Source organism: Phocoena sinus, chromosome 10 (assembly GCF_008692025.1).
Source record: "Phocoena sinus isolate mPhoSin1 chromosome 10, mPhoSin1.pri, whole genome shotgun sequence".
Classification (NCBI taxonomy): domain Eukaryota; kingdom Metazoa; phylum Chordata; class Mammalia; order Artiodactyla; family Phocoenidae; genus Phocoena; species Phocoena sinus.
Window position 1 is genome coordinate 45,238,355 of NC_045772.1, and position 14,700 is coordinate 45,253,054.

The 14,700-nt window shown below is 35.5% G+C and overlaps 1 protein-coding gene across 1 annotated transcript in view; it reads right to left on the minus strand.

Annotated features, from left to right (window-relative positions):
- Positions 1-14,700, minus strand: part of TRHDE (thyrotropin releasing hormone degrading enzyme) — a 404,965-nt gene that overhangs the window by 25,302 nt on the left and 364,963 nt on the right. Inside the window, exons 13-15 of the mRNA XM_032647249.1 lie at positions 12,610-12,757; positions 10,657-10,754; positions 10,085-10,192 (exon numbers count right to left, since the gene is read on the minus strand). Coding sequence (XP_032503140.1) covers positions 10,085-10,192; positions 10,657-10,754; positions 12,610-12,757 — 354 coding nt within the window. The remainder of the gene's footprint in view (positions 1-10,084; positions 10,193-10,656; positions 10,755-12,609; positions 12,758-14,700) is intronic.

Consider the following 14,700-nt stretch of genomic DNA (forward strand, 5'->3'; position numbering starts at 1 on the left):
AAACTTGGTTGCTTAAAGCAACAGAAATTTATTCTCTCACAGTTCTTATGGCGAGAAGTCCAAAATCAAGGTGTCAGCAGGCTGCTTTCTCCTGGAGATTCTGAGGAATCTGTTCCATGCCTCTCTCCTAGCTTTTGGTGGATCTGGCAATCCTTCGCATTCCTTGGCTTGTAAATGCATAACTTCAATATCTACCTCTGTCTTCACATGAATTTCCCTCTGTGTTTCTCTGTTCTTTCTCTTCTGTCTCTGATATGGACACTCAACATTGGACTTAGGGCGCACCCTAAATCCATGCAGTCTCATCTCAGAATCATTAATTTAATTACATCAGCAAAGATCCTATTTCCAAATAAGGTCACATTCACTGATGGGGTTTAGGATTTAGACATATCTTTTAGAAGCCACTATTCAATCCATGGAAGTGTGTGCATGTGCTTTTATCTTTCTTATTATTGCCAAGAAATTACAAGTCATCAGAGTTCTTTCTCACTTTCAGATATTTTAAGATATGGGTAACGCAAAACAATATTTGATGACTATGGAAGATCTTTCATCAACATTATCACAATATTGAGTAAATGTTATCACACTATCATTAGAAAGACTACCATGAGTTATTTTCATTTTGAGATAGAATAACATATGCATGAAATCAGTCCTAAGTCTTAATCACAAGGGGGAAAAATAAATAAAAAGGAAATGATGTTGCTGAAAGAATCTTCTCAGTGCTAATAGCAATGCTTATATTATTTTTGGAAAATGCGGAGGAAATTTCTTCTTTATAGTGGTTGGTAGTAGTTGCAATAAACTTTGTAATCAATGAATCTTGAATCCATCAGTATAACCTACTGTCTGTGAGTATGTAAGAATGTTTTGGAAGCTACAAATATTTTTGTTGGTGCTTCTGCTCTGGCTTAGTAAATAATAATGATTACTATTGTAAGTTTAATCACCACTGCTCCCTGTGTTGCCCATGTAAATCTATATTTACTTAGTACTTGTACTGTGATAAAGTCAGGCAGCTAAAATAGAGCTATTCTATAACTAATCAATAGGCGTATCTTTTGACAGATAACACAAAAGTTCAATAGTGTTATGCCCGAAATTGGTATAATATTAGGCAAACAATACTAGCATGATAGGAAAATTACTTTTGGCAGAAATGGGAGGAAAACCAATTATACTGAAAAGAAAAAAAAGTTAAATTAAATCAAGTTATTTTCAAAAGCACACCTCTGTAAAAATTAAAATACCCTGAAAAAATACTATTGACTATTTGCCTCTATGCATGACCAATAATATAATATTTTTAAGTAAAATGTCAGGAAAAGCCAAAACAGCTGGGAAAAGGGAAATAAGTGTATGATTATTTCTGCATTTTAAATTAGAATATAAAATCGTTAATGCATTTAGATTACAAACTAAATGTGACTGTAAAAAAGTGAATAGAATTATGCACTTATATTAGCTCTCAATGCAATTAAAATCCCTGCTACACTGAAAAATAAATTAAAAACACATCCAAATCCTGCAAGTAGGTCATTCAGTCAAATATTTATCTGATGACGAACTGAACTGAGCTAGCATGTATTGAATTCTCCAAATGGCAAGGACAAGTGGTAGTTTCAGTGTGATTCCAGAGAAGCATAGGGAGAAGAGAGATTATAAAGTCCTCTTCTACATTTAGTTATAGCCGCTCCTGAAGTAATCTTATACATGACCTCTCCTTATACAAAAGGTTAGTCAGCTAGTGACTGACTACTGGTTATGAAAAAGATTTCCAGTCTGACAAAAGAATTCACAATTGGATTAATTCAGATAGCAAGCCCACTTACTACATTTCACATATGGCTTTTCTTCTCCATAGCTTACCAAAACACTTCTATTTGTTAACATACTCTCATCTTAGAAGAGAAATCCCCTTAAGCTTTGATGGAGGAGCATAATTAATTAACGGGGATTTTTGCTCTTCTCAGCAAATAAAAACAAAACCACCTGATGAACTGAAAATGAAATTATAAAACTTCCAGAGGATGTTCTTGGGTCAGTATAGATTCTGCCCGATCACCTAAACTTTTGTAAGTACCAAGACTTTAATCTTGAGAAATGATGTTGAGGAAGAAGGCCATTTTTTTTAGGTGACTTTTTCTTTTTTGTTTTTAATTTTTATTGGAGTGTAGTTAATTTACAATATTGTCCCAATCTCTGCTGTACAGCAAAGTGCATCAGCTATACATATACATATGTCCACTCTTTTTTAGATTCTTTTCCCACATAGGTCATTACAGAGTATTGAGTAGAGTTCCTTGATTGAGTCACACATGTAGAAAACAAATTTATGGTTACCAGGGGGGGAAGGGTGGGGGGAGGGATAAATTGGAAGAGTGGGATTGACATATACACACTACTATATATAAAATAGATAACTAATAAGGAGGGCCATTTTTATACACTGTTCCTTCCTCTTAACATCTCCTTTCCCTCTTTGCCTACTGAACATGTATCTTTCCTGTAGGCCTCAGGTCAGTTGTCACTCTGCAGGAATGTCAGCCTCACTGACAGGTCAAATTGTTCTTTTCTTGTAAATCTCCCTCTGGTTCTCAATACACTAAAATCGTACCGTATTCGTATGACATCTGATTAGTCTCAGTCTACCCCATTGGACTGTCAACTTCAGGAAGGCAGAAACTGTGTCCTTTTGCTCATCACTGTATCCCGTGACTTTTAGCCTGATGCCTGTGATGCAGCAGTTACTCAGGGTAAATTTGGTACATGAATCAAGCACTGTTGGAGTCTGAATTAATACTAATTAATCACATTAATAGATATTACTATGGAAAAATTACTTTATTTTAGAAATAAAGCTGAAAGTTAAAAACCAAGTTGACTATGATCCAGCTATTCCATTACCCAAATGTGACTGGTGAGCTTGGCCCTGTAATGCTGCATCCATCACAGCGAGGGACGCAGCATGTTGAAGATTTTTTGTTTTAGCTTTAAAAAACTACTGAGGAACAAATTAATAATAAGACCTCGATGATGGTGATGATTTTGAAGATAATTGTGAATTATTCCAGAGGTTCCCAAAACAGTCTCTGTGCTGGAGTTATGCAGACAATTCATAATGAGGTGACTGGCCGTAACTACTAAAATATAAAATATCTAGGGAAGAAAGGTGATAGAAGGAAAGTGTTTATCCTTTAAGGTTTTTTTTTTTTCCCAAGCATATGATAAAAGTAAAATAAAAATGTCCTTTCTCTTACTTTTTATATTAACTCCTGTCACTCTTCCTTCCTCAGTCATGTTCAAATATGTCCCCTTCACTTCATTTCCAACACCAGCACTCAGGGCCGGAAGTCTTCCCTGATCTCTCTGATCTGGTCAAATTCCTACAGGACAGTCTCTCAGAATACCACAGATCTCTTCTTGGTCGCACTCACTTGAGTTTCATTTTTAGCTTTATGTGATTATTTTGAACAATTTCTGTCTCCCTCCTACACTCCCTCCTTGCCCCTGCATTCATCTTTAGGATGGGTAAGGGCACAGACCACATATTCTCAATGCCAGTCAGGTGGCAGGGGCTGGCATTGCTTGAATGAAGGAATGCTGCCTTCCAAGTGTCTAGCACAGTGCCTGATACATCGTAGCTGCTCAATACATACTTATCAAATACATGAATAAATGAACATACATCCCCCTTTAACTATATAATCAAAAGAGAACCCAAAGTGGACACATTGTGAGGAAACTCTATGATTTATGTGCAAGCACAGGTGAGTGTGAAATTTTGGACTGTTGGAGCTGATGGAAGCACTAGAGATTTGTTCTCACTTTCGAAACAGGGTTGAAATTTGGAGCCATTAACAGACTTGTCTAAACCCACAGGTGCCTAATGACAAACTAGGAGCAAACCTAATTCCTCACCCCAGCTCACTGGAGGTTTGGGCAGCCCTGCCCTTTCCATTACTCCACATAGACTCCGTGCTGTGTTCACTCGTCTGCAACAGGACTACACACTGGTATCTGACCATTAAAATGGCAGATCTGGCTGGTATAACATTAGCCTATGAAAACTTATAGTAGGTCAATGTACAGTAAAAAGAATACAAAAAGGAGTGTAAAGAGCAGAGGTAATAGGACAATAACTTGGAAACATGGGCAATAAATTAGGATCTATGTTTTCAGGGAAGAACCGAAACACATACAGACCATAATGGAAAGAGCCCTTTGTCCCTCCACCTTTACATTCTCACATAAGTAAAGCAAATATTGATGGACAGAGAGCAGACACAAAGGAAAGGAGCTTAACTGGAGCTCTTTACACTATGAGATTAAAAAAACCGCTATGGCTGGTGGAGGGACATGTACTGTAAATAGCAGCTGATTAAGGGGAGGAAAGAAAATGTAATATTTACCCAGAGGCCAAGACAGGCAGTATTTCTTAAAGCGGGGAGAAAAGGGCAAATGTCCCCCTGCTCCTAACTGAGAGTCTCTCTGGTAATGTTTTGTTTTTTATTTTATGTTACAGGTCACATGCTTATATCCTCAAAACTTATAGAGTGTTAAGTCTAATATTGAAGGCATTCTATAAATGTCCTATTCTGTTCTATTCTACACTGTTCCTCCTACTTTCCCCATCTAAAATTCATACCACTCATTACTCGGGGGGGCGGTCAAAACCACCCTACTTTCCCCATCTAAAATTCATACCACTCATTACTCGGGGGGGGGCGGTCAAGTAGCAGGCAACTTCAAAGATGATTAATGTATAATTTCCTATAAGGGTCAGATATTAGATAGGCATTCTTTTACATAACTCTCACTACCTGTTTGGTTGTTAGTAGTACTGCCACTTTTCAGATGATGAAACCAAGTGATTTTCCGAAGTTAATTTAGTTGAACAGCTGCAATTTGATCACGGTGTCTTTGACTCTGAAGACCATAACCGTTCCTAATACCAACGGTTCCCAAAGTGTGGTCCCCAGATTAGCAGCATCAGCATCACCTGGAAACTTGTTATATAAATACAAATTCTTGGGCCCCATTTCACCTACTGAATCAGAACTCTGGAGGTGGGGCTCAGCACAAACTGTTTAACAAGTCCACAGTCAGGTTAGAGACCACAGGCTTATACAGTGTAGCATAAAACTTTTGCTTACAGTCACTGCAGAGAGTACCTGAGTGTCTTTTTTGTTTTTTTTTTTTTTTACACAAACATCTATTACTGATGTATGGAAATTTGATATAGCACCACAGAATTACCGGCAGTAGGGGTAGAAAGTAGACAGGCTAGGGACGGAAGCCCAGATCTGCCACCTATTGTTATATAATCTTGGCAAGTTTCATAACCTTTGTAAGTTTTGGATTTCTCTCCTATAAAAATGAAAATTAAAAATGAAAATAAAAATGACGAGATCAGGGCTTCCCTGGTGGTGCAGTGGTTGAGGGTCCACCTGCTGATGCAGGGGACGCGGGCTGTGCCCGGTCCGGGAGGATCCCACATGCCGCGGAGCGGCTGGGCCCGTGAGACATGGCTGCTGGGCCTGCGCGTCCGGAGCCTGTGCTCCGCGGCGGGAGAGGCCACAGCAGTGAGAGGCCCGCCTACCGCAAGGAAAAAAAAAAAAAAGAATGACGGCATCATGCACCAAAAGCACTTAGACCAATCCTGAAATGTAATAAATACTCAATAAAATAGATATAGTTTTCATTATGATTATCATTGTTAAAGACAATAATATTGGTAACATTAGAATTAATTGCATGAGTAGTGAAGCTTATTATTGCAGTATTATGTATGCTGCAAAGCTCCAGAGATTCTCCTCTACTTACAAATTTTATTATAAAATGGCCTTAATTTTTTCAATTTCAAAATGAATTTCCAATTAATTTCAATTCACTAAACATTTTAAATTTCCCACAATGTATAAGGTATTCTGTTCTCTTAGGGTATCTTTTAAGTAGGGTATTGATACCAGTTATCAATTTATATGTTAGGGAATGGATATCACCATTGGATACATTTTTTTAAAATTAAACACTTTAAATCTTTACTGTGTCTTGGCTTAAAGCTTTATTGGAAGATTGGGACTGACATATACACACTACTACATACAGAATGGATATCTAATAAGGACCTACTATAGAGCACAGGGAACTCTTCTCAATACTCTGTAATGACCTATATGGAAAAAGAATCTAAAAAAGAGTGGATATATCTGTATGTATAACTGATTCGCTTTGCTGTACATCTGAAACTAACACAAGACTGTACATCAACTATACTCAAATAAAAATTTTTTAAAAATTGTATCTTTTCACATTATTTGAAAAATAATACATTATCACAAAATTAAGAGCTGTGCCAATTGTGGACACATTTAACTTCAGGTTAAATTTTTATTCAAAGAAAATCGCATACTGCTCTATTGAGATCCCCTGGACAGTTAACTGTACAATCTCAACAGTGCTTTAATACAGACAGTTTCAAATAATAATTCACTTGCAGTAAAAATATATCCCCTCTATTTTACTCAGTGAAGCTCAGACCAATTAGTTCTTGTTTATTTGCACCAACCGGTGAAAGAAACCAATTTCTGTCCCTTTTATTATGCTTTTTATCCATACAAAAAGGCTTTCATCTTTTCTGTATTTTGTTTTTAGAATGAAATTCTCAGTCCTCACTACCTCCTCTTGTAGCTGGTGTTTTCAAGATCTTTTTATCATTTGTATTGTTCTCTACCGAATGCTTGGTGATTTGTCTCTTTTCTGAAATGTGGCATTCTGCTGAACTTAGTCCCCAAACCACAGACTAACAAGACGGGAACATAGCTCAATCTGTCTGTATGCATGACATCACCATTACAATTCAACACACTGTAGCATATGAATATTTTAACAGGGCTCAGAATGTCGACTCATTCAATGTATCATCCACTGTAATTCTTGAATTTTTCTCACTGTTGCTACCATCTCTAGCTTTTCATTGCACATTTTGGTTCCATTACCCTGCCCTGCACCAACTTTCCATTCCACTTTCCTGAATCCAATGCCACCTATTCGACCTATATCCCCAGTATATCAAGATCGGGCTGTATACTAACACAGCACCCCAGAGGTTGCAATCCCCGCTACTTCCATGACTCCTTGTCCTTTAGATTTATTAGCATAAATACATAGCATCTCTCTGACCAAAATTTTTTAGTATACAACTACATTACCCTTGGAGGGTCTTTTTAGATGATTTTTAAGGTTCCAGTTAAACAAAACCAAGCAAACAAACAAAGCTTACTGGTCTGTTACTTCAGGCACATTTAAAAAGAAACCTAGCCCTCCCCTTAATCGACTCAATTTAAGAAAGTTAAACTCAGCACCAAGAACAGGAGTACATTATTGTTTTATTTTTGAGCTGTCATCCCCAAAATATAGATTAAACCTCTGATCTTCACACACAGGTAGCTCAGTGAGTATCATTTACCCTCCCTGCAGGAAGTCACTTGTGTATGCTGGGTCATGTCATATGGTTGGTCAGTTGAGTAAACCTTAGTAAACACAGAGTTAGTTTCATTTAGCAGGTTTACTTGCCCAGTTACAAAAGAAAGCAAAGCAGAAGAATATAAAAATGATGAAGGAAATAACAAAAGAACCTTAAAATATTCGGCCCCAATTTAATTATTTTACCACGAATAAATGGCAGGGTTATCAAAACTGAAATGAGCTGACACTTTCATTTATAAGAGAATTATGGACGTGATCGATGGTTCAAACTCACAAATCAAATATTGCTGCACTCCTTACACATCAATCCATGTGCCTTCCTTCTGTCTGGAATCTGCATCCACCCGCCTCACATACTCATACACACCTACTGCTGCCTCACTCAGCCCTATCATCTGACAAAGCCCTACTCATCCTTCATGAGGAAGAATGCAGTGTCTCCAAGGCAGTAACCCCTCCCTGCTGTATGTTCACACTCTGTCCTGTGCTTAGTTCTTGCTTCAAAGTACCACTATTTGTTTATAGAGCTGCATCTCCTATTCATTTTGAACTCTGCCTCTTCTCTTTGACTTTTGGTTACCAGCTGCTATTGAGAATCACTCAATAAAATTTTGTTAAATGAATGAATTATTTTAAGAATAGATTTTTCCCAATAGCTATATTTTTAAATGTAGAAAGTGATGTCCGGCTTGAATACTGTCTAGAGAAATTGTGGTAACGCAACGGTATAAGTTCAATTTTAATACAATGGTGAGAATATATGTGAGTATGGGTATATTCATGAAAGGGTTCAAAAACAGCTATCAGCTCTGAGAAAAGACTTATGCGTCTGTAGCCAAATAAAACAAAGAATGAAACAAAAAACAAAGGGGAGGAAAGTTGAGACCACAATCTTCAAATAGTATATATCACCTTTTTTTCCTCAAATGTATATATGATTATATATCTTAATCAAATTTTGGATGTATTGGTTTTAGATAAATGTTTAAGTTTTCATAGCCTAATTAATGTGGTAGAACTGAATGAGGTGGCAAAAAATAGGAAAAAAGTTCTATAACATTTTAAGTCTAATATAATAATTTTCAGAAGACTTAGCAAAAAGGATAATCATTAGTCTTAAGTTTAACAAATGAATTTGCTTTAGTTCTAAAGAAGAGTGATGAGGGTTTTAATCACTGTCTTCAAGTGTACGATGGTTCCATTGAGAGATAATAGTGATAAAATATTTTCCTTTTTAGCTCAGAGTACGACTAAGACCGATTAACTTAAAGAGAAAACAGGAAAACTCTAGAGAAGGTGAGATGTTCTGATTAATTACTAAGTAATGCAGTGAAAGATTTCCCTCACAGACTTTTAAAGCAGGAGAGCTACGTTTTGATCTAGATTCAGGTACTAAATTTAAACTTAAACAACTCTCAGCAAGACAAATACCAATTTGTTCCATAAACAGATGACACTGTCTGTGGTTCTCAACGTTCTTCTACAACAAGTCTCTTTCTCTGTTGCTCATGGGGTCATCTCAGTCACTCATATGAAGGACAAGCCTCCTGTACCATGTAAAATAGAATCATCTGAACAGATTGTTCCCTAGCTCCTCATTCTTCTGATCGGACTCTCTTTAACACGGTGGACAAAGACTGGAGAGGAGTGATTATAAATTGCCCAAAGCGTAAAAAGAAATGTAATATAATGATCCTTGGAAATTCAAAGACACCTAAAAAGGTTTAGGAAACTATAGTAAGAAAATCACCGATCTTTGATTATTTCATACATTTAATATTCTTTTCATTAACATTAACAACTGACATTCAGTATAATATTTAAATCAAAAATAATACTATTAGGGCTTCCCTGGTGGCGCAGTGGTTGAGAGTCCACCTGCCGATGCAGGGGACACGGATTCATGCCCCAGTCCGGGAAGATCCCACATGCCGCGGAGTGGCTGGGCCCGTGAGCCATGGCTGCTGAGCCTGCACGTCCGGAGCCTGTGCTCCGCAGCGGGAGAGGCCACAACAGTGAGAGGCCCATGTACCACACAAAAATAATAATAATAATACTATTAAATATTTTTAACCTCACATTATGTATTAAAATACTGTACTGTGAAATTCCAAGATACAAGTTTAAGGTTTCTGTCAAGGGACACTAAAAGAGTAAAGGTTTTTCATAACCTTTTTGTTTTTAATTTTTAATGTTAACATTTGCTATGCTACTTCATTTATATCAAAATGCTCACAGTTGTTTTATAAATAAATACCACAACCTTTCTAAAGAAACTTAGAGTTTGATCTAAATTTATTTTGTTCTCATGGGATAGCAAAGCTATCAAAATTTAAAATAAGGTGACACCCTGTATTTGAAGAATAAGTCTGGATTAAGAAAGGTAGTTTAAAACTACATAAAACATTCCAAAGATATGTGTATTGTGGCTTTCATGCTGTTGCTTTGTAAGCTGTGAACCTGAAACAAAGTTTTGCAGTGTTTTTTTCTTGTCTTGTTTTTCTCCAGTTGATAAATGAAATGCATCCACTGAGAATCTGAAAGCAGTATAAATCATATCAGAAATACAGGATTTGGTTCAACTTACCTGTTTCTGTTGCTGGAAATCCAATCTGAAATAAGCGTTGATGCCTGTTGGTGACAGTGCTTGTTGCCAAAACTACATGCTAGCATTATAACTTCTCTACGTAGCTCTCTGGGTATCATCAAAAGGAAAAGAAAAATTAACAAACTGTTAATATCTAGAGAGAAAAGGAAACTCATTACACTACATTACAGTAGATAAGTAAAGAATTCGCACAAAATTAATTTTCAGATATGGAAATTCCATTTTGCTGAGCAAGAGATAACTAAGCAGAGTAGAAGTTATACATAAAAAAGTCTTCTCTGGAAACAGTACTATAGTGAGGGGTACGGGTTTGGATCTCAACTTTACCAATAGAGGCAGATCTTAAATTAAAACATGGCAAAGAAAAGCCTTTGTTCTCAGTACCAGGTGGTGGAAACTGTGCTGCCCATCAGAAGCCCTCCCAGGAGAGGGAAATGAAAGATGCAGAATGAAAGTAAGATCGTCTCATGCTGCTAAAGTCACAGTGGTTTTAGTGCTGTGTTACTGTACAGTTCTGGGGGAAAAAAGCAAATAAGAAAATAAAACCATACTCATGTTGGTAGGATGCTTGAACAAGAGATCCATTAAAATTGTTTTTTGGCCAACCAAGCTTGATGTACGTTGTTGCAACTTGCTTTAAAATATATTCCTAAATGGGGGGGGGGTAGGAGAAATAACGATAATATCATTTTCAAATCACTCCATGCTGACAAGTGAAATTATACAGTAAAAATAAAACATTTTCTAAATGAACCAACTTTGAAATATCAGTAAAATTATGGGCATGGTAATGCTCTATTATAATTTTATTCAACTTGATATTTCAAATATAGAAAATTAGTGTAAAACACAGTTGCAATGATGGAAGTCTACTCTTTACTTCCTACTGAACAATTAAGTAATTTGCACTATTAAATATTTGAGATGATAATTTTTGCAGAACAAGAAAAGTGAGGAATATTGATAATGAAACCATAAATGTATGTAGATATAGTTTATGAAAATAAGCACCTAATATTTATGTGTTTTATGTCAATAGACCATATTTAATGCAAAACTGTGCTATAAGCCCAGTCAATAGCCTAGCCTTTTTGAACCTGACGTACACAGAACACTCTTTAGTAAAATGATGTGGTATTTCAAAGTCAAAATCCATTCATCTAATGATATATTTAAATATCAGTAGCAAGGTAAGATATGCTCTCCTCACTTTAATGTGGTCCTTGGATTTTGTCAATGGAACGAAAGCACTGAAATTACAGTAAAAGCAATTCTTATTATTGAAAATGAGGTGTCTGACATGATATACTATTCTAAAGTGCAAATATATACAAAAATGTATTTTGCTTTACATAAGTTTAATATTGCAGTGTCTCTGTATTAAGAAGAAAAGAGTAGTAAGTCCTTCTCCAGCAGATAAAAATTATACCATAACTGTAATGATACATTTCCACGCATGTCTGTTTCAAGGGCTTAGACAAAACTAACAACAATGAACAGTCAAGCCAGGATTATTCCCATTTAAAAAAATATTAAAACAGAGGTGCTTTCATGTAGGTTTTGGGTAAAATAGAAAGAAGCAACTCTTATGGACATCACACAGTTTAGATGGCTCTAATAAACAGATTTCATGTCATAGCAATCTAGTCTCGAGTCACTCCAAATGCGTAGGTTAATTAGCAGAGCCCAGTATGTCATAAATTAGGATGATTTTATAAGACACAGGGCAGAGTCTTGAAATAACTAAAAAGAAATAAATAGTGCCCAAAGGTGACAGGAGTTACAGAGACATATTCTCATATGCAAATCTTCACTGGTGATAAGAAATTTTGGAATCAAAAGCTCATTAGCAGTATTTAATCCTAATCTTATTCAAAATGATTATTACATTAGATTAGGTGGTGTCAGCAGTGCAATTCTGGTTTTCCAAGTCTTCAAGCTTAGAAAATCTGGTCAGGTAACATTTTGGAATGTTTGTCATGTCTTCAGGTCTATTTGGATTATCTGTTGTTTGCTCTCCTATATCCCCTTGGACCCAATTATGAATGGGCTTTTGCCTCAATGTTGATCTTATCCTTGTTAATTAAGGAAGTGAATTGAATTCACTATGTCATTTTGGTTAAAACTAATGACTTAAGAACCTTTACTGAAACTGTCTATATTCTGTGAAGATCTTTGGATCCCTCTCCCCAGGTTAAGTCCTTTGTGAACACAGAGCCCTTTAACTCTAGGGAAGTAAGTTTGAACTTTAAGGATGTGCCATGTGTATTTGTTCTTAAATTCTGAGGCATTTAAGCTTAATTGACCCTTTTAGGCTAGAACAAAAAGTAGCGTGTATTACATTTCTTCTTCAAGAATTTGCCATTGGCGTTGCACAGAAGATCAGGACAAAAATAGCACAAATTAGAAGAAACTAAAATAACTCAGGATCAGTTGAATATAGTAGATAATGAGAAAACAGTTTATCTTCTGAAAATAAGAAAGAAGAAAATATATCTTTTTACATTGAAGACATTGTATTTCTCCATGCGGTCCAGTAATTTATCTAGAGGATAAAGAGCTCGGCTGGCGGCGTGCCAAGGAAGAAAATCCTTCTCCTCAGACAGGTATCTGATAATCTCCAGGGGAATATTCTGAGGCAAATAGCCAGCTCTGCACAGCCAAAAAAGTTAATGTTAATTATATGCAGAAAAGATACATGATGATGCAAAAATGAAGATTTTACTTATGCAAATAAAAGGCAGAAAGCAAGATTCATCACAGTATAAAGAAGCCATACTCAGTACTATAAAAATAACTCACTTTTAAAATATAGTCCTACTTAGGATGCCAATGTCCCTTAATACATACAGAGTTGGGGAGTTAAAAATTTGAATGAACACAAAAATATCAGAATGCATGTTTTTAAAAAGGGAAGAATTGTGGAATTTGAATAAATCAACTCTAGGTATTTTCCTTCACAGAAACATTTCAGCAGTCACAAGTAATTGAAAATAATTGATTACTGAAATGAAATTCTGGTTTCTCAACACATTCTCTTTACTTTTCATATAGCGCTGTATAAATGCTGTTTAATCCAGGTTGTTTTCAAAAGGATAATCAAATTAAAATAGCAATTTACAGTTTTGACTGTATCTATGTTATATTACCATACAAGCATTTTTCAAACCTTCCTGTTTAAAAAAATAAATGCTTTCTATAACACCTATGAAGATTAGAGTTAGATTTTAAGTCCAAATTACAAAAATGTTAAAGAAATAGACCCTTCCCGTTTATTATTTTCAATAGATGCTGTATCACTGTGGGGACCAATGTCAGATTCTTTGGAAAATATGAAACTGTAGCTTTTTAAAGCTATCTCAACACATGCTGCCCACGTTTAAAGAGGGTATATCCAAAAGATGATCCAGAAAGAAGTGACTACATATAAAATCTACAGTAGATTGCATATAAAATCCTTGCAAATCAAAGCAATATAAATGACAATACACTATGTATTTTGCTGATTTTTTTTTTACATTAATCAACTGAATGCAGACTTTTAACACAGGGGATAGGTAAATATGAAAGCAACCAAAGCCTGGTTATCTTCTTTACCTACATTTCATACCATTATTCTTTGTGGCATCACAAAATTAGATGGACCTTTTTATTTGTGTTTGGTAGAAGGTGGACAGGGAGAGAGCAAAGCCTTCTCTCATCTTCATTTCGAACAAGTTTGCCAGATTATTTAGTCTTTACTTGTGTGATAAGCAAAAACTACTCTAAAGACAAATATTAACTTGCAGCTGTGTTTATAATGTTCATAATAAAAACCAATTCTGAAGATTATTGGATTTAATAAATGAACGAGCATCACTCTGATGATTGTGGTTCACTCCTGGTATAAGATCAACCACAGTTAACGTCTGACATCAATAAGAATGATGAAAATAACCCCAAATTTCTACATTTCCATAAAATTTCCTAGAGTTTGTATGATTTGGACTCCATCTAGATTTGTGCCACTTTTCTTGTACAGTTTCCATTTTATACATCCTTGCAGAAATAGCATGAAATTAGGCTAAGGCAGCAACAATTAAATAAGAAACTTCATAGTTTTGCTAATGTAGCACCATAATAAAACAGTTAAATTTTGCTTACAAGGGTTTTAAAAGTAATGATTTGGTTTTTTTCCTTAAAAGTAACACAGCTTCCACAGTATTTCAGATTTCATAATTTGTTTCCCCTGAACTTTTAATTCTAGATATTCATTGGCATGGTGATCATAAATTTGCCTCCTCTAAAATTATGTAATCTCCATACCATGGATTATATAATTTTAGAGTTGAATAAGATTTATCTAGAAGCCATTATTCTTTTGTTGAGGAAACAAGAAAAATAAGGTATTAGAAAAAAAAGAACCTTTAGTATGTAGCTAATTTATTAGGGCCCTTCAAGTAAGTTTGGAAAATCAAAAAAGGTGTTTGGGTCTATTTTCTCACAGATTTAAACATACTACCTTATGTCAGTTATAATTTATTATGTTTCATTTCTTCTCTATAAACAGATGGACATCTTTCAATGACTTATGTTTTGTGAGAAATATAACTACA